Source organism: Ipomoea nil, unplaced genomic scaffold, assembly GCF_001879475.1.
Source record: "Ipomoea nil cultivar Tokyo-kokei standard unplaced genomic scaffold, Asagao_1.1 scaffold0706, whole genome shotgun sequence".
NCBI classification, from domain to species: domain Eukaryota; kingdom Viridiplantae; phylum Streptophyta; class Magnoliopsida; order Solanales; family Convolvulaceae; genus Ipomoea; species Ipomoea nil.
The window spans coordinates 162,367-189,897 of NW_017617134.1; the positions used below are offsets into that span (position 1 = coordinate 162,367).

General features: G+C 32.5%; 2 protein-coding genes across 2 annotated transcripts; one reads left to right on the plus strand and one right to left on the minus strand.

Moving 5' to 3' along the window:
• Positions 1-8,333: 8,333 nt before the first annotated feature.
• LOC109176476 (actin-depolymerizing factor) lies at positions 8,334-10,596 on the minus strand. The gene is made up of 3 exons (XM_019325919.1): positions 10,397-10,596; positions 9,033-9,298; positions 8,334-8,787 (listed from the first exon to the last, which is right to left on the minus strand). The coding sequence occupies exons 1-3, from the start codon at positions 10,409-10,411 to the stop codon at positions 8,637-8,639; spliced, it is 432 nt and encodes a 143-aa protein (XP_019181464.1). The 5' UTR covers positions 10,412-10,596; the 3' UTR covers positions 8,334-8,636.
• Positions 10,597-14,788: 4,192 nt separating this feature from the next.
• Positions 14,789-19,079, plus strand: LOC109176354 (chromatin modification-related protein MEAF6-like). The gene is made up of 7 exons (XM_019325796.1): positions 14,789-14,914; positions 15,035-15,126; positions 15,340-15,440; positions 16,655-16,724; positions 18,329-18,356; positions 18,553-18,613; positions 18,707-19,079. Exons 1-7 carry the CDS (start codon positions 14,902-14,904, stop codon positions 18,816-18,818), a joined length of 477 nt encoding a protein of 158 aa, XP_019181341.1. The 5' UTR covers positions 14,789-14,901; the 3' UTR covers positions 18,819-19,079.
• The last annotated feature ends 8,452 nt before the right edge of the window (positions 19,080-27,531 follow it).

Below are 27,531 nucleotides of genomic sequence, written 5' to 3' on the forward strand. Positions count from 1 at the left end.
TTTTCTATGACTCTTCCTTTTAGCGCCCGTATACTAAATTCTGTAAACCTTTCAAATTATTTGATATGACACCACTTTAATTCCTTTAATAGAAAAGTTTAGACAAAGGGGTCAATAATCCATATATTACACGAGATTTTGCTCGCTACCAAAAAAAAAAACACGAGATTTTGTAAATACGTGAAAGCTGTTTGAATTAGTGGGTTTGACTAGCTGATAACATTAATTTGTAAAACAATATTTGATAAATTAGCTGTTAGTTGATAATTAATTACATACAAAAAATGACTTTCTCAAAAAAGTATTTTGAGTAATTTTTTAAATTTTAGTGTTTTGGAGCAATAAACTATTACATAAAGCTAATTAATCAAACACTCATATTAGTTGTTTAACTAAGTTAAACAGCTAATAGTGGTCAAATAAGTCAAAATTAACTGATAAGTTAACTATTTTACCAAACATGACCAATAAGTCAAAAAAAATTAATTAGAAGCTTGAATCTTGAAATACATATATAATTTTTATCTCTCTTTTTACAAAATAAAACAAAAACTAATGGGTGTTGCTATTTGTACCCCCTTTGACCAAAAGTGGATATAAAGTATCTTGAAATTGTAAAAATGTGAAAATTTTTAATAATTGCATAGGTGGTGTAAATAGTCAAATAAAGATTTATTTTGCTATTTGCACCACCTTGACCAAACCTCATTTATGAGGTATAATTAATAATATTTTAATTCAAAACCTAATTAATTAAAACATTAATTTTTTTTTTTAAAAAAAAAAGATGAACCCAGTCACTGTTTTGTTTTTGTTTTTTATTTTTTTTTTTGTTTGTTTTAATGCCTAATTATTTATGCAATATTTTTTTAAGTTCAATAAATATTTTTTTTTAAGTTTCTATTTTCAATACATCTTTTTTTTTGTTCAATATATATATTTTTTGTTCAATACATATTTTTTTTAAGTTACTAATTTTAATACATTTTTTTAAGTTTCTAATTTCAATACATTTTTTTAAGTTTATAATTTCAATACATATTTTTTTTAAACAATTAGTCAATATTGATGTTTGTGAGATGAAATTACTGATAATTTAGGCGGCAGAGAATACAAATTGGACTCATATGACTCTTTATATATGTGGGGTGTGTGTTATGTATATGTATCACACAATCTATAAGCCATGGATGATTGGATGGAAGATTTTTTTAGTTACAATAATCAGAATCAAAGCCAGTTACTTAGTTACAATGATCAAGATCAAAGTCAAGGACATTATGAGGTATTTTAAGTTGTTATTTGAATTTGAATTGTTAATGAATTGTTATTTATTTCTATGGGTGTTGCTATTTGTATTTTAAGCCACTTTGTTCTTGCTTGCTAGGTAATTAGGATTCATTTAAATTAGATATAATTTCTCAATTGACTAAATAACAATCTCTTTGTTCCATGTCAAGAGAGAAAATTATAGTATTAATCAATTTAGTGAATATAGTTGTAAATCAATTTAATTTGTTGTGAATATAGTTGTAAATTAAGCAATTTATTGTATTTACAGTATAAACAAATAGGCAGAATTGAATTGTTAATGAATTGTTATTTATTTCTATGGGTGTTGCTATTTGTATTTTAAGCCACTTTGTTCTTGCTTGCTAGGTAATTATGATTCATTTAAATTAGATATAATTTCTCAATTGACTAAATAACAATCTCTTTGATCCATTTTAAGAGAGAAAATTATAGTATAAAGAGTAGTGGTGTCAATACGGGCTGGCGGGGCGGGGCGGGCCAAAGTCCGGCGGGCCGCGGGCCTAAACGGGGCGGGCTAAAAAAGCCCGCTCCTAAACGGTCCTAGGTTTGACAGGCCCGGACCGCCCCGCCAATGGCCCGCGGGCTAGGCGGGCCCCCGCCCAAAACCCTCTTTTAAAAAAAAAAAAAAATTGTTCATCAAACATCAAACTAATTAAAATAAATTAATACATAAGTCATAACTCACATGAAACATAATAATCAAACATAAAGTTCAAAGTTCATAGTTTATCAAACATCAAACTAGTCACAACTACAAAGTCCAAAAATATTACACATAAAATTAATTTTAAAGTGCATATTTTATATAAAAATGTTTTATATAAAATAAAATAAAATAATGGCGGGTAGCCCGCAGGCCCGGCGGGACGGGCTTGGCGGGCCGCGGGCCTAAGCGGGGCGGGCCAAAAAAGCCCGCTCCTAAACGGTCCTCTATTTTCAAAATCCGCCCCCTACCTAAGTAAGGGCGGGCCGGGCCGGCGGGCTAAGCCCGTTTTGACGACTCTAATAAAGAGTAATGAATTTGAGATTTTATTTATTGGGTGACTGGTGAGTCTATCTATATACTGAATTAATTTAATTTGTTGTGAATATAGTTATAAATTAATTAATTTATTGTATTTACAGTATAAAAAGATAGGTAAAAAAATCAATTTATTGAGTAATAAATAATATATTGGTTGTTGTTAAGTTAAAGGGGAGGAAACTCAACTCAAAAGGAAGAGTCCCTATCTCCATAAGAGGAGCAATACAGGAAGAACCGCAGCTATTGAAAATAAGCGATTTTAGCCCTTATGGCACGTTGTTGGAAGTTTTATCGGAAGATAAGTAGGCAAGGAGTGACCACCATCCAGATAGATGCTTTTTGAGTTCCCGGCTCCCGGCCTTAAAGAAGGAATACGAGGCGCAAAGCGTAGTGGATCTACTATTCCTGCTATCTTACTTCCCGAGGGGGAAGAAGCTGTTCTAGCTCTTGGCGACTCGGAATGAATGGTAACATGGTTCGAGATAGAGATGATGAGTAGGGAAAAGCCGCCGAACGAGAATGAATACCACACAGAAGAGTCAAGACCAGGCTCCCTAATGGAATGTTTAACCGATCCATTCCGGATCGACCGAATTGGTACGGAAGTTGTAACATGGGAAAACCACGGAAAACACGACTTATTTGAATAACCCGGTGACCTACCAATTGTACCATCTCGATGAATGGAAGAGAACTTCTTTTTCTACTTACCATAGCCAATAGTAAGTTTATAAAGCGTGAACGTGAGAAGGGAGAAGAAAACTCTTAGAACTCGAAAGCACCTTATGTAGCCTCTAGGCTACGATCTTTCGTCTCTTATGATCTTTCTAGTTAGAGAGAAAGATCACTCCTAAAAGCAGCCTTATAACTATACGATACCCCACCGCATTTTCATCGATAAAAGATCTTATTAGCTTATGAACAAAGTCACCTACGTCGGATCTTTCCCGAAACATAACTTAGAATCAGATCTTCATTATCTAAATAAACCCGGAACATACTATTCGGAAGCGATTCATTAATGAAACCCTCATGAATTCATTTTGGTTCTTTCATCCCAGGTACTGAGTACATAGAGCAATATATACTACAAAGAATACACAATTGTAGGAAACTATTCTACATAGACGGAAGAACAACCATAAATACAAAATTCAAAATAGAAAGAGTGTAGGAACGCATGCAGTAGACTTATTTTATGATTAGAAGCCTTGACCTCCACTTATTTTATGATTAGAATTTTAACTACCTCAAAATTGTTAGAACTATAATCCACATATCTTTATAAATTGTTACAGTATTTACAGTATAAAAAGATAAGTAGAAAATCAATTTATATTTCAAAGTCTGAATAGAACTCTAACCCACATATCTTTATAGAATTTTAACTACATCAAAATTGTTAGAATTATAACCCACATATATCTTTATAAAATTGTTACCGTATTTACAGTATAAAAAGATAGGTACTTTATAAAATTGTATTTACAGTATATTTATTCATTTCAAATATCACTAGTAATCATTTTATATTTCAATTTATAGTTAAATCAATTTAAAATAATGTATACAACAAATTTGAGTTATAAAAAATATTAGAATAACAAAATTAATTATTATTTCTCTTTATTTAAAATTAAAACATAAACAAAAATAAGTATTGAAAATATATACTTAAAAAACATGTATTGAACAAAAAAAGATGTATTGAAAAAAGAAACTTAAAAAAAAATTGTTGAAAATAAAAAACTTAAAAAAATATTGCACAAAATAATTAGGCATTAAAACATAATAATAATAATAATAATAATAATAATAATAATAATAATAATAATAATAATAATAATAAAGAGATTGATTATTAAATAAAAAATAAAAAAATAAAGATTAATGTTTGACTACATTTAATGAGGTGGTGCAAATAGCGCTTTTTTATTTGCACCACCTATAAAACTATTACACCTATTAAATAGGAGGTGTAAATAGCAAAATGAGTGATGCAAATAGAATTTCCCAAACTAATTCTAATCTAACAAGAATTCTTCTTTAGTTCTTCCAGAAAAAAGTTGAATTTCCAAATGTGGGAGTTTTTTGCACTTTTAGTCCCACGACTATAGTGGCACTGGCAGAATTGATCCACGACTTTTGAACCTTGCAATTTTAGTCCATGACTATTGATTTTTTTGTAAAAATGGTCCTTCCGGCCACTTTTCCGTCAAAATTTCACCGGAAAAAAAAAAATTTCTCAATTTTTAGCCGGGTTAAAATTGACATTTTACTTATCTCAAAAAATTAAAAGAAAAAAATTGATATTTGACTACATACAATATTACTGGGCTACATACTACTGCCCCAGGCGGCGGAGTTCCTGGAGCAGGCAGGGCTGTCAGTAAGCGGCAGAGCGGCCGTGGCGTTCCCCGAGCTAGTTGGGTTATCCGGCAGCAGCATTGGAGTGGTATATGTACTCCGCTGCCTGGGGCAGTAGTATGTAGCCCAGTAATATTGTATGTAGTCAAATATCAATTTTTTTCTTTTAATTTTTTAGGATAAGTAAAATGTCAATTTTAATCCGACTAAAAATAGAGAATTTTTTTTTTCCGGTGAAATTTTGACGGAAAAGTGGCCGGAAGAACCATTTTTGCAAAAAAATCAATAGTCGTGGACTAAAATTGCAAGGTTCAAAAGTCGTGGATCAATTCTGCCAGTGCCACTATAGTCGTGGGACTAAAAATGCAAAAAACTCCCAAATGTGGGTCAAAATGTATTTATTATAGTTAGAGCAAATGTGGGTCAAAATGTAATTTATGTGTTGTTGTAAAATTATAGATTCGTGACTTTCAATGCTTTGAGTGATAAGTTGGACGCGTCAAACTAGGCAAATTATGCAGTTAGCACGTGCCCACCTTATAAGGTGGACACGATTTCATATTCATAATTTTTATATTATAGATTTATAAAATTTATACTTTAGATTTCAATTGTTGAACTCTATTTTCATAAATCAGAGAACTATACGTTCATAATTTGATAACTATACAGTTTAGAAATTATGAATTTACAGTACATAAATTATGAATCTACAGTATAGATATTATGAATCTGCAGTATAAAAATTATGAATCTACTATATTTAAATTATGAATCTACGATTTAGAAATTGTGAATCTAAAGTATAAATTTTATTATTCCAAAAGACTGAACCCCAACCTTAAGGGCCCCCCACACCCCGGCCCGACAGAGCATTTTGGGAGGATGTAAATCATGGTGACTCAACTGAACATGAACCATAGAGGCTAGACCGGTGCTCACTGCGCACAATGAGCCCCCCTCACTTTGAGAGGTTGCTCCCACACTGTCGCTGGTGAGACTCGATTCCTAGTCATTATTCCAAAGTTTCACCTCTATGACCAGTTGAGCTACCCATGCGGGCTAAAGTATAAATTTTATAAATCTACAGTATATAAATATGAATCTACGATATAAAAATTATGAATATAGAACTGTGTCCACCTGGACACGTGCTCACAGCATATCGTTCTGTCAAACTAGTACATCTAAAGAAAATCACCATTCAGCACACTTTGACGTGTCAAACTTGGCTTTTGACGCATCTAATGCATGCAATGTGCACTCCAACAACTCTGCAACGCAACTTTAACTTCTAGGCCGATTTTGATCATGTAACTTCTGAATTTGACTTATGATCCTTTGAGTTGACTTTCTAATGATGTTTAAATTACCTCAATTTGGACCTTTCTATTGCAAGTTATGAACTTATGGTCAAAATACCGAGCAGATATCTTTTCGGATGAAAATGCATGCAATGCTGCACACTTTTGTTTTGCTTCTAGCATTAGTTTGCCTACATCATGAATAACATCAAAACACATTAAAATTGTTCAAAATCATACATAAGTCTATACTTCAATTAAAATATATGGGATTTGATCATTTAAACTCAAAAATAATTAAGACAAGTCAAAATTTAACAAACAAATATGAGTTAAAGTGTATTTATTATATATCTTATCATCATTCTGTATAATAAGCTATAACAATTGTCTCCCTAACAATCAAGTGAAAATTTACAATTCACAAACCATTTAACAAACAAGAAAGCATAAATCATTAGGCCTTGTTTGGTTAATGGCGGATCCGCCAAAATTTCGACGGATCCACCATTTTGGCGTTTTGACTAAAGTCAAAACACCAAAAATCATGTTTGGTTACTCAGTAGTTTGCTCCAAACCGCTGATCTTCAACACGCTACTATTAGCAACGTGTTGGGATGGCGTTTGGAAAAGATTTTTTCTTTCCCAAAACGCCCGCCAATTTTAAAAAAAAAATTAACTAACATTATATTATTATTATTATATTATTATATTATATATATTATATAATATAAGAATACGAAGCCTGAGGCTTCTTTAATTAAATAAAGAAGCCTCAGGCTTCACAACTCTTGCCCATCCGATGTGGGATGGGCAAGGGAATACTGTAATTGAAGGGGCGTTGAGCTCCCTTTTATAAGGGAGCCAACGCCCCTTTTATTTGTTTTACTTTCGATGTGGGATTAGAATCCCACATCTTTTTTGTTTGTTTTTTTTTCTTTGTTTTCTTATTATTATTATTATTATTATTATTATTATTATTATTATTATTATTATATATGTATACCATTTTTGTCATTTTACATGTTAACCACTAATCTAAACCGCTAATTTTACCAAACATCTTTTTATAGACCGCTGATATAATCCGCTGGTTAAACCCGCTAACATAATCCGCTATTTGTTAACCGCTAACACAATTTGCTAACGCTAACCGCTAACCGCTGTTTGCCAAACAAGGCCTAAAACTCACAAAACTTTTTTTGATGTCCTCAACAAACAAGAAGAGTAGCATTCCAAAAAAAAAAAAAAAAAAAAAGTATAAATAGTTAAAACTCACAAGAGTTCCTTTGATGTACTCAATAACTAATCCAAAAAGGAGAATTAGACACTTACCCTTTTGCACAAACACAACCAGCTCGCATTTCACACCCAAACCCCAAAGATATGATTATGACTAAAATATGAAACTACAAATTCAATCCTTGTTTCCCCTTTCTTCATATGTACAAACAATTAAAATTTAAATATTAATAAAATTAGGTGCTAATTATCATGCTCAAAACTCAATTAAAAGTAAGCATATTAATATTAGCCTGAAATTAATGAATTAATCTGAAAAAACAGAAAAATATATTAATGAATTTGGGTAAAATGAATTTGTGGAGGCTAAGAATGGCTCCATAAGATGTTTGAATGATGCTCTACTTGCTGAAGCTATGGCTGTAAAGGAGGCGTTGTCTTGGGCTAAAGAAAGAGGTGATAACAATTCCAATGTGATCATCTTCTCCGATTGTCAGATGGTTTGCAAGTGGTTTGAGAGTATGCCACGCGATCTTTCCTATGTTGGTTGTGTTTTAAATGAGTGCCGAATTCTTAAACGACACTTTGAATCAGTGTCTATTCGTTTTGTTCCGAGATCAACGAACAAGTTTGCTCATGCTCTTGCTAGAGCTACTCGTTGGCTTTCAATGATTCCTTATTGTATTGCATACTTATTTTAATAATATTATTGTTTTCCCTTCAAAAAAAAAATTAACCCAATAACTTGAAACCCATAAATTAATGGGTTAATCAGCTCAAGACTATTCTTTCTTTCACAAACAATTTAGAAAAAAATATACATGAAAACTTGTCATAGACTCTTTTTTAGATTTTTTTTTTAAGTTTTAAAATATAATTTTAATAATGTTATAAATTATTGTTCATGAAAATAGGGATAATGGTCAAATTGGCCCTTGAATATATTGGGATAATGCAATTGTGCAACCACCTAAACTTGACAAAAAAAAATTCATGTTATATTAATTTACCTCCCTAATTAAAAGTAACCCAATAATGTATTTATCGTCCCAAGTATATGATTACTTGGGAACTCCTAAAGGTAGACAAAAACAAGTGGATACACAAAAAAACATTATTGACACAAAATAAGGTAGCCAGGTGACAACATATACATATTCAGTAGTAGTCCATAAGCCTAGAAAGGGCACATAGTTGATAGTCAAAACAACTTGTCATCTGGAAACCATCATGATAATAAGGAGCCCTGCCTGTAACCATACTTTTTATCATAAGAACGAGCTCCTGTTCAGCGTTACCAGATGCCACATTATTCTTCCACATACATATAAGTCATGCACGGATAGTAGATTGAAGATCGGAAACCCCTTTCACGATATATAGGATCAATTAGCACGCTCCTGGAGCACCTCGAGATCCACCTCGGTTGCTTCAGTCGCTTGTATCTCGTAGTGGATGCCTTGGAGCTCCCTCCTGAACCTGTCCTTGGATGTCGCATATAGCATCTTAGAACGGATCCTTGACACCGAGGGAGACCTGATCGAACACACCACATTAACGCTAAAATTCAAAAAGCTGCTCAAAGTAGCTTTTTCGATGAACTTTTTGAGAAAGTCATTTTGCATGTAATCAGCTATCAGCTTATAGCTAATTTATCAAACATCTTTCTACAATCAGTTAATGTTATCAACTAATTAAACCCACTAACCCAATCAGCTAACAGCTATTTACCAAACACCCCTATGTCAAATAGATTTAGCTTGATAAATAATATAACTTACCAAGCGATGAAAAATATCTTGCTCTTTTGGCAATTCTCGGAAGTAACAAAATCGAAGTCATAGACAGCATAACGGCAATCGTTCTCAGGCAAAGACGCAGTAAAATCATCGTAGCTTTCAGCTGGACCTCCAGTTTTCTCAACCACAACTTCTTTCTTCTTCTCATCTATCTTAAAGATCACGTAACGGTGCACCTTCTTTCGTTGCAATTCCATGTACGTGCTTTTGCTGTGGTCAGCAACTCCCATCCCGGAGGATGCATTTGCCTATAAGCATAGCGAATTAGCAACGTAAAGCTTTAGTTTTGATGAATAATGATTCTTTAAACCTATAGTGATGACATTAAGACCCGATCAATCCAAGGAAGAAATGGCAATAAGATAAACGGGATTTGAACTATCCATCTATCGATTACAAAGAGAAGATTCATCCATACCCGACAAGGGGCAAAGGACAACTCAAACCAATCCCGACTTTAAACTTATACTACTAGATATGGATATAGATGCAAAGATACGAAGTCATTATAGAACTACAAGCTATCCGTCAAGTTGTTCAAGAAGGCAACCTAGAGATAAAAATGAATTTGAACTACCCGACATGGAAATAAAATCAAACAATGGATACTGACACAGAGACTCGAGAAAGTTCTGATTTTGGTAGTAAAACGCCCATTTTTTCAACTTGTAAGGGTGGTTCAGTAGCCAAAGATCAAGATCCGGTACTTGGCAGCTAAGAATATGAAAGAAGCTGCACTTGCATTCTTCACCATACCAACAAAATCAAGATACAAAAATGGCTAAAACACCAATTATTAACTTTAAGGCGGTCCGGTCCAGTGACCAAAATAAGCAACAAAGTCAGAACATCAAGAGACAGTACTGAGCAATGAAACACCACAAAAGAAAGAAACATGATAGTAATGATAACGATAATCTGTAATTTTAATCGATCTGCAGTTCAGAACCATATATCAGACATTCAGCAGCACATTGAAAAAACAAATCTCAAACAAAATACCATTGCAAAAAAAGAGTCCAGAAATGGCAAAGAAATGAAAATATACCAACCAAACAAGGATCATTACAAACACATATAAGTTGATTCCAACCACTAGGCATAAAACCAGTAGATTACAGTCAAATGCTCCAATTCTTACACTAATTACCAGATTCAACTCTCTTACTTGTCACAAGTACACAAAGATGCAAACTTTCTTAGCAGTCCAACTTCATTGCTAAAATTAAGCACAAATTGAATAATGGTGGATCAGGGTAACCAAAAAAAAAAAAGCATTCTTTCAGATCTAAACACAAAAAAACAACTTCAGAAAAGTAAAATGAAAATAGCCCAAGAAGATTTACCCCTCTGGAAGACATTTGTTTTTGTTATCGGAAATCAGAAGCACAGAAAAGAGATTTAAGGCAAGAAAGAGGTAGTACGCAGGAAATACAAGGAAAGAAAATAGGAGAATAATCTGAATTAAAAGGAGCCACTCAGGAGAGGAAAAAGTAAAGAAACGGCAAAATTCCCATATCCAGTTGCCATGCCCACCCTTTCTCTTTTAAATGAATTATTATATTTTATTCCATTTCCAATTTTTATTTTATATATAATACCTAATATTTCAATTATTATGAAATTAATATGAATTCATCTACTCTTACAATTAACATATAACTTACCAATTATGCAAAATATTTTTATAAAGGATTATAACATTTAATTTAGGACGAGCCAGATGACTAGTGCAGGTGGATTAATTAGGGACCACAATGATTCTTGGATTGCTGAGTTTGTAATTAAGGTGGGAATTGTAAGCAGTTACGTTGATCAACTTTGGGGTTGAGAGAATGACTCATTCTTGCTAGAGATCAATGGATGGAGAGAATTGTGGTCGAGGTGGATTCTGAGCTAATTAGTCTTATCATACTGAGCAGTAAAAGTAAACACATCTAATGTCATACTACGGTAAGACTAATTCAAATTTATATGATGTCGTACCAGTAAAATTTAACTCTTACTTAAATAAAAATGTAGCTCAAAACTCTTAAACATGACACATTATTTATAAGACTCTAACATTCAACTTTACATTTGCATTAATATGATATATCAGTTACAATGGTCAGTGTATCTTTTCGTGTCATTGATCAATATAACACCAAAAATTTAATAAAATTCTACCACGTCAAAAGTAAAAATGTTAACTATTATTAAAAAAATAACATTTTTGTATATAATTAATTAGTTTTTATTTAAAGAAATAGTACCCTCCCTTCTTTTTTTTTTTTCCTAATAATAATTGATTGATAAGTATATATTCATATATTTCAGTTGTTGCTGCATAGTTGATTGTACTCATTTTTTGCCAATAATTTGAAGTGCATGCAACAATTCAAACTGATTTGGTCATCCACTATCATCCTTATCAAATTAAGTACTTTTAATTTTAAGAATCTTTCTTAATTTTGTCCTCCCGTCAATTTGAGTTATAGAAAAATAGTCAATTTGAATCGTAAAATGATAACAGAAGAGAAATTAGATAATTTTTTTAAAATTAATGACTTAATTTAATAAGGATAATAGTCGAAAATCAAATCGATAATTTCGCTATAATTCCAAATCAGTCATTATCTCATTCAAACATATAATTGTTGATCGACATGTTCCCTCAAGTCCCCAACAGTCTGATCTTATCTTCATTTCATTTGAAAACGTACAAAGCAACGGATACAAATCTTCGGCCTATTAGAAAAGTACGTGCCACACAAGTCACAACAAACCCAGTAGACTCAGGCAAAATATATTGGCTAATGGTATCCGGGTTGGACTTCCATTTGGAAGGTTGTAAGTTCGAGCCTTAGTGGAGGCGTTATTGGCTCTTTGTGTTTCAGTAGGTTGAGAAAGTATATGAACAGATACTACAATGTAATAGAGCTAGTAGCATTCAAAAAATATTGTTCACCATGAATCCATGATTCATATTGTAATATGAATCACAGATAAATATTTATTTTAGTATATTGAAAGTTCAATTTTAGATAACAAACCAAATAGTGATCATTCATTATACCAAAAAAAAATAAACATGTAATGTATTGAAAATTAATATTCAGTATATTAAAAAATGAACTTTATGTTAATGGTTCACTTCATCATGATCCCCATGATATAATAATTGGTAGATTTAATGGCCGAGTATCCTCAACAAGCTCCGAGATTTGTCTGTAAATGAATCATGATTCTTATATATAAGGGATAGGATGGGGAGGGGGCAACTGCCCACACAGTAGATCTGTCCCTGCTTATTTTACATTTTAATATGGTGGAGCAAAATATTTATTGGAAGTTCATAATATTCCATAGTGATAAGTTATATTTAATTCTAGCTGATGAGTTGAGTGTAATGCCCATATTGTTTTTTTAAAGGCAAATTATATCGTACACCTCAAAGCCTACCTTGCAATGTGAATGCTGAAATATATTCATTTTTAGTGTGGTAGTGTTTCATTTTTTTTAGTAAATTCATTATATTTTGATACATGTTCATTTTTAATATACTACAAGTTCATTTTTAGTAGAAAAAAGAGTCACATATGACTAAATTTTATTTGAAAAGTCAATTAGGCCTTTGAACTTTAAAAAAGTGCACTTAAGTTCATCAATATGTTATTTTTGGGCACTGAATATGTATAAGGAGTTTATATATCTTGCCATGTGAATCTTAGTCCTTGGTATAACATTGTTTTTTAAGCAATAGGTTTAACTTCATATCTCATTTATTTGATCCTATTACATGCACTTATAAAAAAAAATAAAATTAAAAAACACTTACCAAGTAAAGGGACATGGCAATTGTGGGCCATCTTGTTCTTAACTCTCTGGGACACTGGACTATTGGAGTATAAGTAAAAAAAAATCAACCCCATTAATAACCTTTTGGTAGAATTATTAAGGCTTAGGAATTAGCAATATAGAGGTTGAATGAACTTCTCCTCCCAAAAAGTTGAATTCCCAACTCCAAGGGCTCTTACACACCGATACATCAGCCCGACAACATATTTACGAAGATGTAAATTACGGTTACTCAATGACTCAACAGATTGGGCCAAATGCTGGTGTGCACAAGAGATATGTTTATGTTGGCATAATCCTCACACTGCCGTCGTTGAGATTCGAATCTTGGTCTCTTCTCCAAATATTACCTACTGAACCATTGAGCTAAGTTCATGCGTAAACATTATTAAATGAGCATGTTCGTGAACATTATTAAATAAATACTATCGAGCACGTTCATGAATATTATTAAACGAATACTAACGAACGCGTTTACGAGCTCTTAGCAAACGAGTATTCAAAAGTTTATACTCTATTTATTTATTAAACGAGCATCTAAAATTTATTCATTTATGTTCGTTTACCTTAATAAACGAACACGCTTTCAGAACACAAACACGAGTAGTTTACCAAAAGTATTGTTTGCTAACACCCCTAAACGCAACCAAAGCACCCTCTGGGCGCGCCTGGTGCGCCAAACTAGCACCAGGCATAGCTTTATTTATTTATTTATCTTCCCATCACAAGTTCCACAAAAAATCATATATACTGCAACCCACTCATCTCTCATATTTCTCTCCCTACTAATTCAACCTTGACCCCACGAAATTTTTTTCCAAAAACCCCTAATGAGGTTGATCTAAGCATCCCCATCACTTGGAGATGTCATCAAATTTTTTCAGGCCACCTAAGAAAAATGAGGGAGAAAAAAAGAAAAAGAAAAATAGTATTGTCAGAAAAAAAAAAAAAGTGAAATAACTACTTAAATAAAGATTCAAATCACTATTTGAAATTAGTACCAAAATTTTGAGCTATAAATTTTTAAAATTGTATTTTGTGATTGTAAATTTCACTAATTTTGAATTATTTAACATTATTTTAAATTTTATAATATTTATATATAAGATATAAGATATTGCACATGTGAATTACTAGTTTAAATTTAAATAAAGGGAAAATGACACTTTTTCCTCCTGAGTTATATACCTATAGCATTTTTCCCCCTAAATTATTGAAGTGGTTGTTTTTCCCCCTGAAATGTTAAATGGACATTTTACCCTTAAACTAAATATTTAATTTATTTTTTTCTCCAACAATTATGACCATAATTTGGTTCAAACTAAACAAACACTATAGCAACCAAATCGAAATATTCCAATTACAATTTAGAATCGAAATTCGATATTTAGAGTTTATTAAAATCGTGAATCGGAACGGACGGTTCATGTTCCGAACTGAAAAAAAATACATTTATTGTTGAATTTAGACTATTTTAAAATAAAGACGGTTCAAAACCGCGAATCAGATCCGAAACCGCCGGTTCACGGTTCAAGATTCAATTTTTTTGATACATAATTTTAATAAATTGACATTTAAATATTGGGTTCTAGATCTGAATTATAACCGTAAACTATTAATTCGATTGCTTTAGTATCCGGTTCAATTCAAATCGAACCGTGGTCATCCCTACGTATACGCAATAATTTGTTGGAGTAGTAAAATAAATAAAATGTTTACTTTAAGAGTATAAATGTCAATTTAATATATCAGGGGAAAAAAATACCACTTTTAGAATAATTGAGGGGGCTAATGTGCTTACCTAAATAATTGAAGAGAAAAAAGTGCTATAAGTATATAACTTAAGGGTAAAAAGTGTCATTTTTCCTAAAATAAAAGGAGTTAAAAAAGGGGCCCGGAGCAATCATTTCGGGTCACATCCAATCAAGAAAACCCGTTTTATTTTCCAGTCTTCACTTCCACTGCCGTTCGGGCGCTATTTTTCAAATTACGGTTTATGCAGCCGCGATAAATGGAGTTACAGGGTATAACCGTTAATGCCCTAATTCCTCTCACTCATTTTTCAATTTTCTGTGAATTAAATTGTTCTATAATTCATTCATCCCTTTGATTATTTTCACTTCTATTACGATTTTCTTAATTAGGGCACAGAGGCTCTAACCCTAAAGCCGTGCTTTCTTCTATCCTGAACAAGAGACAGAAGCTTCAAGAAGAGCTCCGAAGCGTTGAAAAACAGGTTGAAATGTCCCTCTTTTAATAATTTTTTCTAATATTACTTTTAGTCTGTTTGTGTTGTGTCTATTTTAGTTGTTAATTACGCAGAAATCCGTTTCACGTTGGCAGTTTATATGGATAAGTTGAGCTTCGTCTTCTTTTCCCAGTAAAATGAGTGATTTGTTGTTTAAAATTTTAAGCAGAACGCGGAGTTTATGAGTATATGTTTTCGCAGGTATATGAGTTAGAGACGACTTATTTGCAGGAAACTGGGACATTTGGGAATGCATTAAGAGGCTTTGAAGGATTTTTATCTACATCAAATAGAAGTTCAAAGTATGGAACTTTGGCTTAATCTTCCATTTATTTAGTTTTCTAGCATTTTAATCATTTGTTAAGGTTGGAGTTCATGCTTATTAAGAACCTTTTTGGGGCCAAAAACAAATCTGAAATCTACTTTTATACTGCCTAGACACCTATAAACTGTCATTACTGCGAACGTTCATATCGTATTATCATCAAAGGCAATGTTGTTCCCAAAATAGAACATGCTTGATTTGATTCCTTCAGAATTTCTGTAGAATGCATATTTCAAAAATTCCACGAATATTGTTGATCTCTGGAATATTAAAAAAGTAACTTTGAATGAAGAAATTTGTTTTGTCTTGTAATGTTTCCTTACCTGCATCAGTTTGTTTATTGTGGAGTGGAGATTAGATGAACTTGTTGCTAAGCTCTTTAAGCTAATGACTTCATGGTCAACAGTTCTAGGTGATGGGGCCTCAAATAGTGAGAGATCAAAGACTTAACCTAAAACTTGCTTACCTCAAGTTAAATTTCAAGTATTGATAACTATTGATTTTCTTAATATTGTTCTTAGTTCTCATTCATCCAAAATCCCCATTCTGAAATGCGAATTTTGATGTTTGGACTTGAAATATATAAACATCTTTTATGTTCTCCCGTCACGGGCATGTAAACATAAGGAAAATTGAACAAAGAATAACAGTTGGAAAAGAAAAAGAAGAAAACACTGGGTTTGCTTGAGACCCAACACTCCCTTAGACCCTTTTTGGGATTAAATTTTTGCTTGCCATTATTCTGAATAATACTCCCTTTTTGTAGGGTTGATTACAAAGATTCCTAAACTAAGAATGATTAATTATTTGGTAGTTTCTAAATAATTAAACTACATAAACTAATTCGAAGACCAAGAGTAATAAGTTAAATAACTACTCCGTATTTAGTAATTTCTAAATAACTATTTAGTAGTTTCTAAATATATAAACTATGTAATGTAATAGTAATAAGATAAGACTTCCTAAATAAGCATGTATCAACATCCCTGAAAACCTTGGAGTATTCTAACATCAGCAGTGAAGGATGTTTCATTTCACAGAGATATAGCTATACATCTTTTTCTTTTTCTGTCTGAAAAGATGATTGTAATTTGATTTTTGGTTCTTATATGTTATATATATACAATTATTTTTGAGTTTTTGTTTATTTTGGTGCTTCCATGAAAATACTGCTCTAATGCCATTTCACAGCCTCAAGAGATCAAGAAAATTTCAACTTGAAGACAGATTATTTTCGCTGTCCTCAGTCACTTCACCAGCGGTAGGCACTCATACTATATGCATCAGCTTTTATCATTCTTGAGATGTTTGAGGAACTGGTTTACATATCCTGAGTAAAATATGGCCTTAGAAAAAGCATGTTCTAGAAGCTTTTGAAGTCATGTCTGTCATGAAATGGGACCAAGACAAATTTGAAAAATAAAAAGTAACAAGAATGAAATGCTTTCTTAGTTGGATTTAAGTTCTGCCAAGTAGGGACTAGCTCAGTTGTAACTTCTGTCACTTAAAGGTGTTCCCAGGTGTAGCGAGGAGCCAAAGAGTAAATCAACGTGTGAGCATTGAATTTTTTGTTCAACTGGGTTCTACCAAGTACCATCCGATAAATGATTTAACCAACTGCTTTTTAATAATTTAAATAATATATACAGATCTTTCTAAATACATTATTATACAGAGCATACTTTAATATCAATAATCTAAAATAAAGTCAAAATGATAGATACAAAAACAGATTTAAGCAAAGTACATAGTCAATTAGCCAAATTTCCCTTTTTTTCTTTTGGTTCTTGAGTTTTAACTCGACTTCCTTTTTTTTTTTTTTTAACTCAACAAAGCAGTAAATCTGCAGTTGCCAAATAACTGCTTTCTTAAGGCTGTTCAAATGGGTAGATTGCATTTTTGGTATTTAACAAATACCTAACCATGGTTCACGGTGAGGTCTGGTTTTCATAAAACTCGTAAGTGGATTGAACAAAATATATATGTGTACACTTTGTTGGTCAATTTGGCAAATATTATAGGAGTTTTATGGTTGTCTTTAATGTGCTACTTCAATTTGGAAAGGAATAAGATGGTGGCTAGATGGTGAAACTTGAAAGAATGCAAGATATATGTCTTCCTTCACTATACTTTTAACACATATTCAGTGGGAAAAAGCTAGAATCTTTTTGGTTAGGGTATTATATTGGGTGCTGAGGTTGAGACTCTAGTATTTTGACTTATAATCTGAACTTATATTATGATTTAATATACAGATCCTATGAAAATTTTGTTCTTCTTGACAATATCAAGGATGAAAGGATTATGTTTTAGGAAGATGTTTTATCACTGTTTCCGTATAGTACTTCAAACCTTCTTAGTGAACCCCATTTGTGCATTATAACAACTCTATAGCCATGCTTCCCTTGTTTCCATCTTGTAGAAGTGTCACCTACAATTTGATTCCATTGTGTATAATATCATCCTCCTGTTCCAGCTGCTTCTACACTTCCTGAAACTTTTCTTGCGCGTTTGACCCTATAGAAATACTTTATTCACTATCAAAGTATCTATTAGGGAAAGTTTCATGAGATTTGGTTGCATTTGTATTTTTGAGGTTCAGAAATTCTGGACTTCATCAAGTACTCTGTATTAATAAAGAGTGCATTATTTTCAAATGCACGAATTCGTTCTGAAAAGATCACTTTCTATGTGCATTATAAACATCTCTCCTCTTGCTTGCAGCTCTGATGCTATGTAAGTATGTTGTAGTGGGGTTAATCTCTCTTTTACATAATCTGCATCAGTTGCCACTTAGTATACGCTGTAGATATTCTAAGACTTGGAGCACGTTATTAGGCTTACTTTTTTATTCCCTCATGACAGGCTGAAGAGCTTGGACTTGGACGAGAAGGTTAGTCTTTTTTTGTCATTCTCTTTAATGTAAAGCATATCTGGGCGGTGCAACTAAGTTCAACTAATTGCCTGAGTATGGTATCTAGACCAACTTGACAATATTAGTTCTTTGATGTGTCAAGTATCACTCCATTACTCGAGATCTTTTGACGATTTATTTTGTCATTCTTCTGCTGCCCGGTTATCCAATATAGATGGAAAACCAGATCAGGGTCAAGGTCGGTCCAAGGCTGGAGGCATAACAATAAATGGACAGTACGTGCATCTTTCAATCCTAAATATTGAATGACAATCTTCTATATAGTTCATTTGGAAATAGTTTATATGTGAGTGTCATTCTTGACGCAGGGGGAAACCAAAAAAGGGAAGAACAGGAGTGAGGGATACAAAGAAATTCAGGGGTTCAAATGACTTGGATATTGACGATGACGATGATCCAGATATGATGGGCATGAGATAGCCAACTTGCTTTTGAAATTTCGGTAATTCAAATACTCTGTTGTACCATATTGTACTGTAGTATGTGATGTGCTATGTTTAACATGCATCTATGCAGCTTTCTTTTTTTCTGCAGTCTTGATTAGTTGTATTTGGTGTCCTAGTGAAACCTCCCCTGTCAATCTAAAATGTATATTGTACCATCTCTGTAACTCTTGGTTTGCATAATATTGTGTCCAACTACATAGGGAAGGGTATAATATATTGATGAATAGTTAAAAAACATTATTGACTGGGTAAATAAATAGTGATTCATGACATCCTATTTGCATACTAAGAATACTAATCATTTAGGGCAATTCTAGTTAGGTTACTTAGGTTGGTTGGAGTGTTGGCTTGGTAATCATAGGTAGGAGTTGGAATATGCCAGGCCCCTTCATAGGGGCCTATGGCCTGGCCTATTTAGAAATAAGGCTAGGCCTAAGCCTATTAAAGTAAATAGGCCCATGCCTATATGTAAAGGCCTGGCCTACGAGCTTGCAAACTTGGCCTGTTTATATATATACATATATAGGGAAGGGATTAGGTGCACGAGTGGCTTCTCGTGCGGTTATGCGGGTGGACTCACATTAAGCATTAAACTGGGATACTTTAAGTACACAACACACGCACATTAAGCATACTAACAAAACATCTTAAAAATACAAACTCACGCACCTTAAGCACAAAACGCACGCACCTTAATCACAAACGCCACGCAACTTAAGTTTTTAACAACTACTCACATTAAGCACTAAACTCGCGCACCTTAAGCACAAAGACTCACGCACCTTAAGCACAAAGACTCACGCACCTTAAGCACAAGACTCACGCACCTTAAACACAAAATTCACGCACCTTAAGTTTCAACAACTACTCACATTAACTACACACCCACCCACCTTAAGTACAAAACTCACGCACCTTACTCACCGCACAACTGCATGGGAGACACTTACCCGCACTAGAACTTATAAACTTATATATATATATATATATATATATATATATATATATATATATATATATATATATATATATATATATATATATAATATATATATATATATCAGGGCCGGTTCTGAGCATGTCTAACATGTGTGACCGCACAGGGCTCCCAATTTTTTGGGGCCCCATATTTAAGAACAAAAAAGGCTAAAGTGTCATCCTCGCACCATGAATCATTCCAGATTATTCATGCCGCACCATGATCTTTAATAAGTGATATTTAGAGCCATAAACCATAATTTGTTTTTCGTTTAGAACTTTTTACAAGTTTCTTACAGGTTAGTGATAATAATATTACTGACATGGAATTTTTTATTAGTTTTTTTTTTTGGTATTTTTCTTCATTCGCCTTCATAATTTTTTTTTTTTTTTTTTTTTTTTTGCATTTTTCTTTTTTCCTAAACGTATAGGCTTGCTCGGCGTTTTTCGCTTCTCGTTTCTCCAATCAGGGCTGCTCTGTATAGGCCTGCTCTGCAGAGTTTGGTATCGGAGAAACGAGAAGCGAAAAACCCAAAGCAGGCCTATACGTTTAGGAAAAAAGAAAAATACGAAAAAAATTATAATACTTTTGACGGTTCCAAATGCTACTATTGCATATCAAATATTATAGATTATCCCAATTTTATTGTTATTTCTGCAGAAAGGAGTTGATCGAAATTTTTGAAATCTTGCTTACGATCAAGTATATTCCATGAGAGACTCAATGGAATTGCTTTAATCTCCATTGAAAATGAGCTTTTGGAAGAAGTTTATATCAAAAGTGTGGTAGATGATTTTACATCTAAATGTGCACGACGCATGTCATTTTTAAATGAAATTTTAGATGTATTTTTTCATACAATATTTATATTTTGATACAACTTTTTAAACAACTATTATTTAAATATAGAAATTACTTAAAAAGGGTCACAAATTAAGATATTGCGCGGTCCCAATTTTTATTGGAACGGCCCTGATATATATATATATATATATATATATATATATATATATATATATATATATATATATATATATATATATATATATATATATATATATATATATATATATATATATATATGAAAGGGTTCAGGTGCGGGTATAGCTTCCCATGCGGTTGTGCGATTAGATCTGAGCCGTTGATCAAATTTAGATCAACGGCTCAAATCAATGAAAATTAAAAAAAAAAAAAAAACGCGTGTCTAGACGAAAGAAGCATAAGCTAAAAATGGCGCACCTTAAGTGATAGAAACACGCACCTTAAGTGTTAGATCTTAAGCACAAACTTATGCACATTAAGTACAAAACCCACACACATTAAGCACAAACTCACGTATATTAAACACAAAACTCACGCACTTTAAATATTAACTCACAGACTTCAAGTTTTAACAACTACTGATATTAATCACAAATTCACGCACATTAAGTACAAAACTCATGCACATTAAGTACAATCTCACGCACATTAAGCACAAAACTCACGCACTTTAAGTATTAACTCACAGACTTTAAGTTTTAACAACTACTCACATTAAGCACAACTACACGCACATTAAGCACAAACCTCACGCACCTTACGCACAAGACTCACGCATCTTATATACAAAACTCACGTACATTAATCAAAGAATCGTTCACCTTAATTTTGACCTAGATGCAAAAATTACAAAATTGTCACCGCATTTTTTTAAAATTTTTTTTTGTAATCCTGGACGTTTATTTAAGCGAGATGAATGGCCCAGATTAAACCACACAACCGTGTATATATATATATATATATATATATATATATATATATATATATATATATATATATAGGGAAGGGTTCAGGTGTGGGTATAACTTCTAGTGCGGTTGTGCGGTTAGATCTGAGCTGTTGATCAAATTTAGATCAACGGCTCAAATCAATAAAAATTATAAAAAAAAAAAAAAACGCGTGTCGGGAAGAAGATAGCACCTACACAGCGTCTACACAAATGTTAGCGTCTACACAAATGATAGCGTCTGCACAACATCACGCACATTAAGTACAAACTCCACACACATTAGGCTCACACACATTAAGCACAAACCCCACGCACTTTAAATATTAAATCACAGATTTTAAGTTTCAACAACTATTGACATTAAGCACAACCCCACGCACATTAAGTACAAACCCCACACACATTAAGCACAACCTCACGCACATTAAGCACAAACCCCACACACTTTAATATATTAGCTCACAGATTTTAAGCTTCAACAACTATTGACATTAAGCACAATCTCACGCACATTAAGTATAAACCCCACACACATTAAGCACAACCTCAAGAACATTAAACACAAACCCCACGCACATTAATCACAGATTCGCTCACCTTAATTTTGACCTACATGCAAAAATTACAAAATTGCCACCGCGTTTTTTTTTAAAAAATTTTGACAATTCTGGACGTTGATTTAAGCGAGATGAATGATCTAGATTAAACCGCACAACCGCACCCGAACCTAATTCTATATATATATATATATATATATATATATATATATATATATATATATATATATATATATATATATATATATATATATATATATATATATATATATAATCCCAAATTTGAATTGTTAAAATCAACGAGTAGTGCAGATTGATAAGGTTCTAAGGTCGGATCTCAGTGGGAGTGACCTATTGTCCTTCTTGGTTTGAGCCGGTCAGCTATGGCAACCTAACCTGGTTTACCTCGTTATCCTTTGCCGGTTAGGGTCACAAGGCAGAGTTTATCCGGTGTAGATAGTGGCTCCGGGTTTCTCTCGTCACCCAAAAAAAAAAAAAAAGAATAATAGTTATGATAATTTTACTAGGATAATGAGCTGAGTCTGTATTAAAACGTCAAAGACAATAATGTTAACGCGTTGGTGAAACCTTTGAATCAGTTTACTGCATTACCTAGCTCTGGAAGTAGTCACTGAATCAGTAAAACTTTTGAATCAGTACTCAAATACATTCATTTTTAATCATCTATTAAATAAGGTAGTTCCAAGTGGCCCGTACATAATTTTTTTTAAATATCTTTCTTGTACTTCTATACATATTTTGATGTGTTCAGGTCTTCTATGTATTTATTATTAAAGCGTCATGTCATTGACTTTGCATTGTAAATTTCACATCTACATCTCTATGGGTCTTACTTTTGATAATATTTGTCTAAATTATCATATAAACCTAAATTTTGAATAATTACAATGAGTTAATAACAAGAAAGAAAAGCCACTATTTAAGCTTAATAGTCTTTGATAGTGTTGGAGTTACTAATATGAGTATGTAAGATTGACATGCATGCTAAAGAAAAAGACATGGGTCGGTCTAAATTAGGTATGCTATTTCTACAAAACAAGTGAGATTCTTATTGCTATTTCTAAGGCAAAACTTGATATTTGGCCTTGTTTGGTAACATAGTTAACTTATCAGTCAATTTTGACTTATTTGAGCATTATTAGCTATTTGACTTGATTAAACAACCAATATAAGTGTTTGATTAATTAGTTTTTTTGTAACAGCTTATTGCTCCAAAACACTAAAATTCAAAAAGCTGCTCAAAACAGATTTTTTAATCAGCGTTTTTAGAAAGTCATTTTGTATATAATCAGTTATCAGCTAATACTTAATTTACCAAACATCTTTCTACAATCAGCTAATGCTATTAACTAGTCAAACCCACTAATTCAATCACACGTTATTAACTTATTATTTGGTTAGTTAGAATTGGTCATACTCATTAGTCTTCTATAGATTGAACCTCCCCATCATTTGAGAGGGTTGGTTTCAAAAGTTATTAATACCTAGTACTATTTTGCTCCCGACCCACTTTAGGTGGTTCGGACATGATTTTCTTCACCCTAATTAAGGTATTGGTTGGTACTAGTCTTACACAATTGATTCATTAACACCCCAATAATTTATCATTAAACCACTCGTTATGTTAGGTTGTTGGGGTAATCATCCAAAACACCAATTCATTGTATTATTTAATTATTAGGTTTGAATAATTACTCATTGATGATTTGTTACAACTTATGAGTTATAGCTGTAAAGTGTAAATTCATGAAAAATAATTTGTACTTTTCGTAAATTATTTTGATATAAAAATTGTATTGATAACTTAGACAACTGAATAATAGATGTAAACTCTCAAAGGAAAATGACCCCCCAAAAAGAAATTGCTTTTACTCATTCTGCCCAAACAATGGAGATTGCTTCAAAAGTTCCAATGATCTTTTCCTTAATAATAACCAAACCACATTGACAATATCAACTTAGCATATTCTCAATCAAATGATGACATGATTGTATAACTAAAAATGTAGACAATTCATGTAGATAGCCACGTTTTAACTAATGTTACATTTATAATTTTATTTCATAAAATTCACCTAAAATCTTTTAAAGCATGACAAGATCAACGTATCCAATTTGCCCTTTTCCCAACCTATGGCTATGAGTAGTTGATGACTGTTCTAAGTTATTTATTTATTTATTTAAGTATTTTTTTTTTGAAATTATTTATTTAAGTATTTAATATAACAAAACTTGCAATCTCGAGATGTTATTTAAGTGACAAGGTAAACTTACTCATCAATTGCAATTGTAAATGTATAGTATATAAAATATAAATGTGTACTTTAACCATCAATTTTAAACTTTTAGATGAGACAGAACAAATGGTATTAGAGACCCATTCTTCAATTTTTTTTAAACTCCATTTTTTTTTATGTGTGTGTGTGTGTGTGTGTGTATATATATATATATATATATATATATATATATATATATATATATATAGGGAGGGGTTCTGGTGCGGTAATTTGCTCAGGTGCAGACATGCGGTTTAATCTGAGCCGTTGATCAAATCTAGATCAACGGCTCAAATCAATGAAAATAAAATTTTAAAAAAAAACGCGTCTCTAGAAGGAACCAAACAACTTAACCTTAAGCATGAAAATGACGCACCTTCAATACACAAACCACACACCTTAAGGACACAAACCACACACCTAAGGTTTTAAAATGGTGCACCTTAAGTTTCAACAACTCACGCACCTTAAGAAGCAAAACAACGCACCTTAAGAAGGAAAACCACAAACCTTAAGCTTTAAGTTGACGCACCTTAAGGTTTAAGTTTCAACAACTACTCACATTAAGTATACAAACCACACACCTTAAGCACACAAACCACGCACCATAAATTTGACTTAGATGCAAAAATTATCAAATTGCCATTGCGTTTTTTTTTTTTAAAAAAAAAAAATTGTTAGTCCTGGACGTTGATTTAAGCAAGATCAATGGCTTATATTTAACCGTACAATCGCACGGGGCACACCCAACTGCACGAGAACTGAATTCTTTATATTAGTGGTGTAAATGTTGCTCATCAACTTTCAAAACATGACATATATTGCCTCTCCCCTGAATTGTTAGTGGTGTAAATGTGGTTACCCGTCGTTTTCCCTATTCGAAGGCCACATCTTTTTCCTCCATTTTTCTTTCTTCGTTTGTTCTACTTCTGACGAGAACAATGTTTCTCATTCTTCCTATTAGGGGAGGGGCAATATATGTCACATTTTGGAAATTGAGGGGCAATATTTACACCACTAATAATTCATGGGTGGCATTGATAATTGACATATTTGTAAGGTGACATTGAAAAATGAGGTGATATTTAAGTCATTGGTCTAGATTATATCAATGGCTCAAAATGAAGGAATTTTTTTATTTTTTATTTTTTTAAAATCCCGCTTCCTGGCAACATGGATGCGAATGATCTTAAGTGTCTCGAACTGATGCACCTTAAGTCTCGAACTGGTACACCTTAAGTGTCGAAATTATGCACTTAAGTATTGAACTGATACACCTTAAGTTTCAAAGTAAAGCACCTTAAGTATTGAATTGATGCACTTTAAGCTTCGAACTTATGCACCTTAGGCTAGAAAATAATGAACCTTAAGCTTAAAATTTATGTACCTAGATTATGGAAGTCGATATTCCTAATGAATCAAAGTTGTGCACCTTAAGAGTTAAATTCATGCACCTTAAGCTTGAAATTTATACACTTAGAGCCTGTAAGTCGTGCACCTTAAGAGTTAAACTGATGCACCTTAAACTAGAAAGTGATGTACCTTAATCTTTAAACATATCCATCTTAAGCTATAAACTTACGCACATTAAACTATAAACTTACGCACCTTAAGCTTTAAACTTAAGCACCATAAGCTTTAAACTTAGGCACCTAAAGCTATAAACTTACACATGCACCTTAAGTTATAAACTTACGCACCTTAAAAGCAATAAACTTACGTACCTTAACATTTAAACTTACACACCTTAAGTTTTGAACTTATGCAAAATTATCATAATACTACCATGTTTTTATTTCTTTAATTTTTTTTTTTTATTCTGGGCTGTTGATTTTGGCTAGATCAATGACTGAGATTTCACCCCATTTTTTACCTGAGAACTCCTTCATATTTGATCTCTAGTGTGTGTCTGTGTGTGTGAGATAGAGATAAAACGCAAAGGATGTCTCCAGGTGAAACATGCGATGAGATGATAGCCATTGATCTTGCCAAAGTTAACGTCCATGATGAACACAGATTAAAAAAAATGCGGTGACAATTTGGTCATTTTGCGTATTGTTCAAATTTAATGTGTGTATTTTCTGTGCTTAAGTGCGTCAGTTATACACTTGAGAACTTAAGGTGTGTCATTTGTTGAAACTTAAGGTGCATCATTCTAAAGCTTAAGGTGCATCTTTTCAAAGTTTAATGTATGACTCATTTTAACATTTAAGGTACGTCCGTTATATACTTAAGATGCATAAATTTTACATTTAAGATACATCATTTTAACACTTAAATATTATTTATACATTCGCTAGACCCAACAACTATAAGAATTAAGCAAAACCGCTAATATCATTAGGTTAAGCATCAATTCAACAACACGAAGATCCAAGTTCAAATTTAATTCTATTTATAAAAAAAAAAACAAAAAACAAAAACAAAAACGAGTAAAATAAAGCCGCAGTTGAGCATTCAAAAAAAAAAGCCGCAGTTGACTCTACTTCTTAGCTGGTGCTAGCCAGCTAGCTACTAGCTCATTGAGTCGGCGCATGACATTCTATTATTCTAACGCCCAATATTTCAAGTTTCAACGCCCAAAATTTTCTAAAATGCCAAAAGTTTTTTTGGCCAATAGCATCATCATTTGTTAAGGTTTTTAGTGGATTTTTAGGTTGCCAATTAAAAGAGAGGGGAGAGAAATGTGAGAAAAAGAAAAGAGAAAAAAAAGTCAACTAAAAAAAATTTTTAAAAATAAAAAGAATATTTAACGCACCTAGCCTCGTGTTGTGTACGCGCCCGGTTGAGCGCTTCTAGTGCACCTCACGTGCACTAGGAGACAATCAATTTTTAATTTTTTTTATGTAATGAGGCCATCGAATATGACAAAAATTAATGCCTCCTGCAATAACTCAATTTATTCTCTCATCCACATGTGCATTACCCACCTACAAAAACCTTCCAAAATTCTCCTTATTGGGGATACTCTCTAAGCAGCTAAGGCTTTGAAAATCGAGCTTCATACCAGACACATTTTTAGCTTTTCCTTAAATTTTTGAAAATAATTCTAGTTAATTTTTAAAATTTTTGTATAATTTGTA

Bases quoted from the DNA above. Each gene is read 5' to 3' on its own strand.
- LOC109176476 (XM_019325919.1), bottom strand. The intron at 8,788-9,032 runs GTAAGTTATATT...GTGTTCGATCAG, and splicing joins AAGATATTTTTCATCGCTTG to GTCTCCCTCGGTGTCAAGGA.
- LOC109176354 (XM_019325796.1), top strand. The intron at 15,441-16,654 runs GTATGGAACTTT...GCCATTTCACAG, and splicing joins ACATCAAATAGAAGTTCAAA to CCTCAAGAGATCAAGAAAAT. The intron at 18,614-18,706 runs GTACGTGCATCT...TTCTTGACGCAG, and splicing joins GGCATAACAATAAATGGACA to GGGGAAACCAAAAAAGGGAA.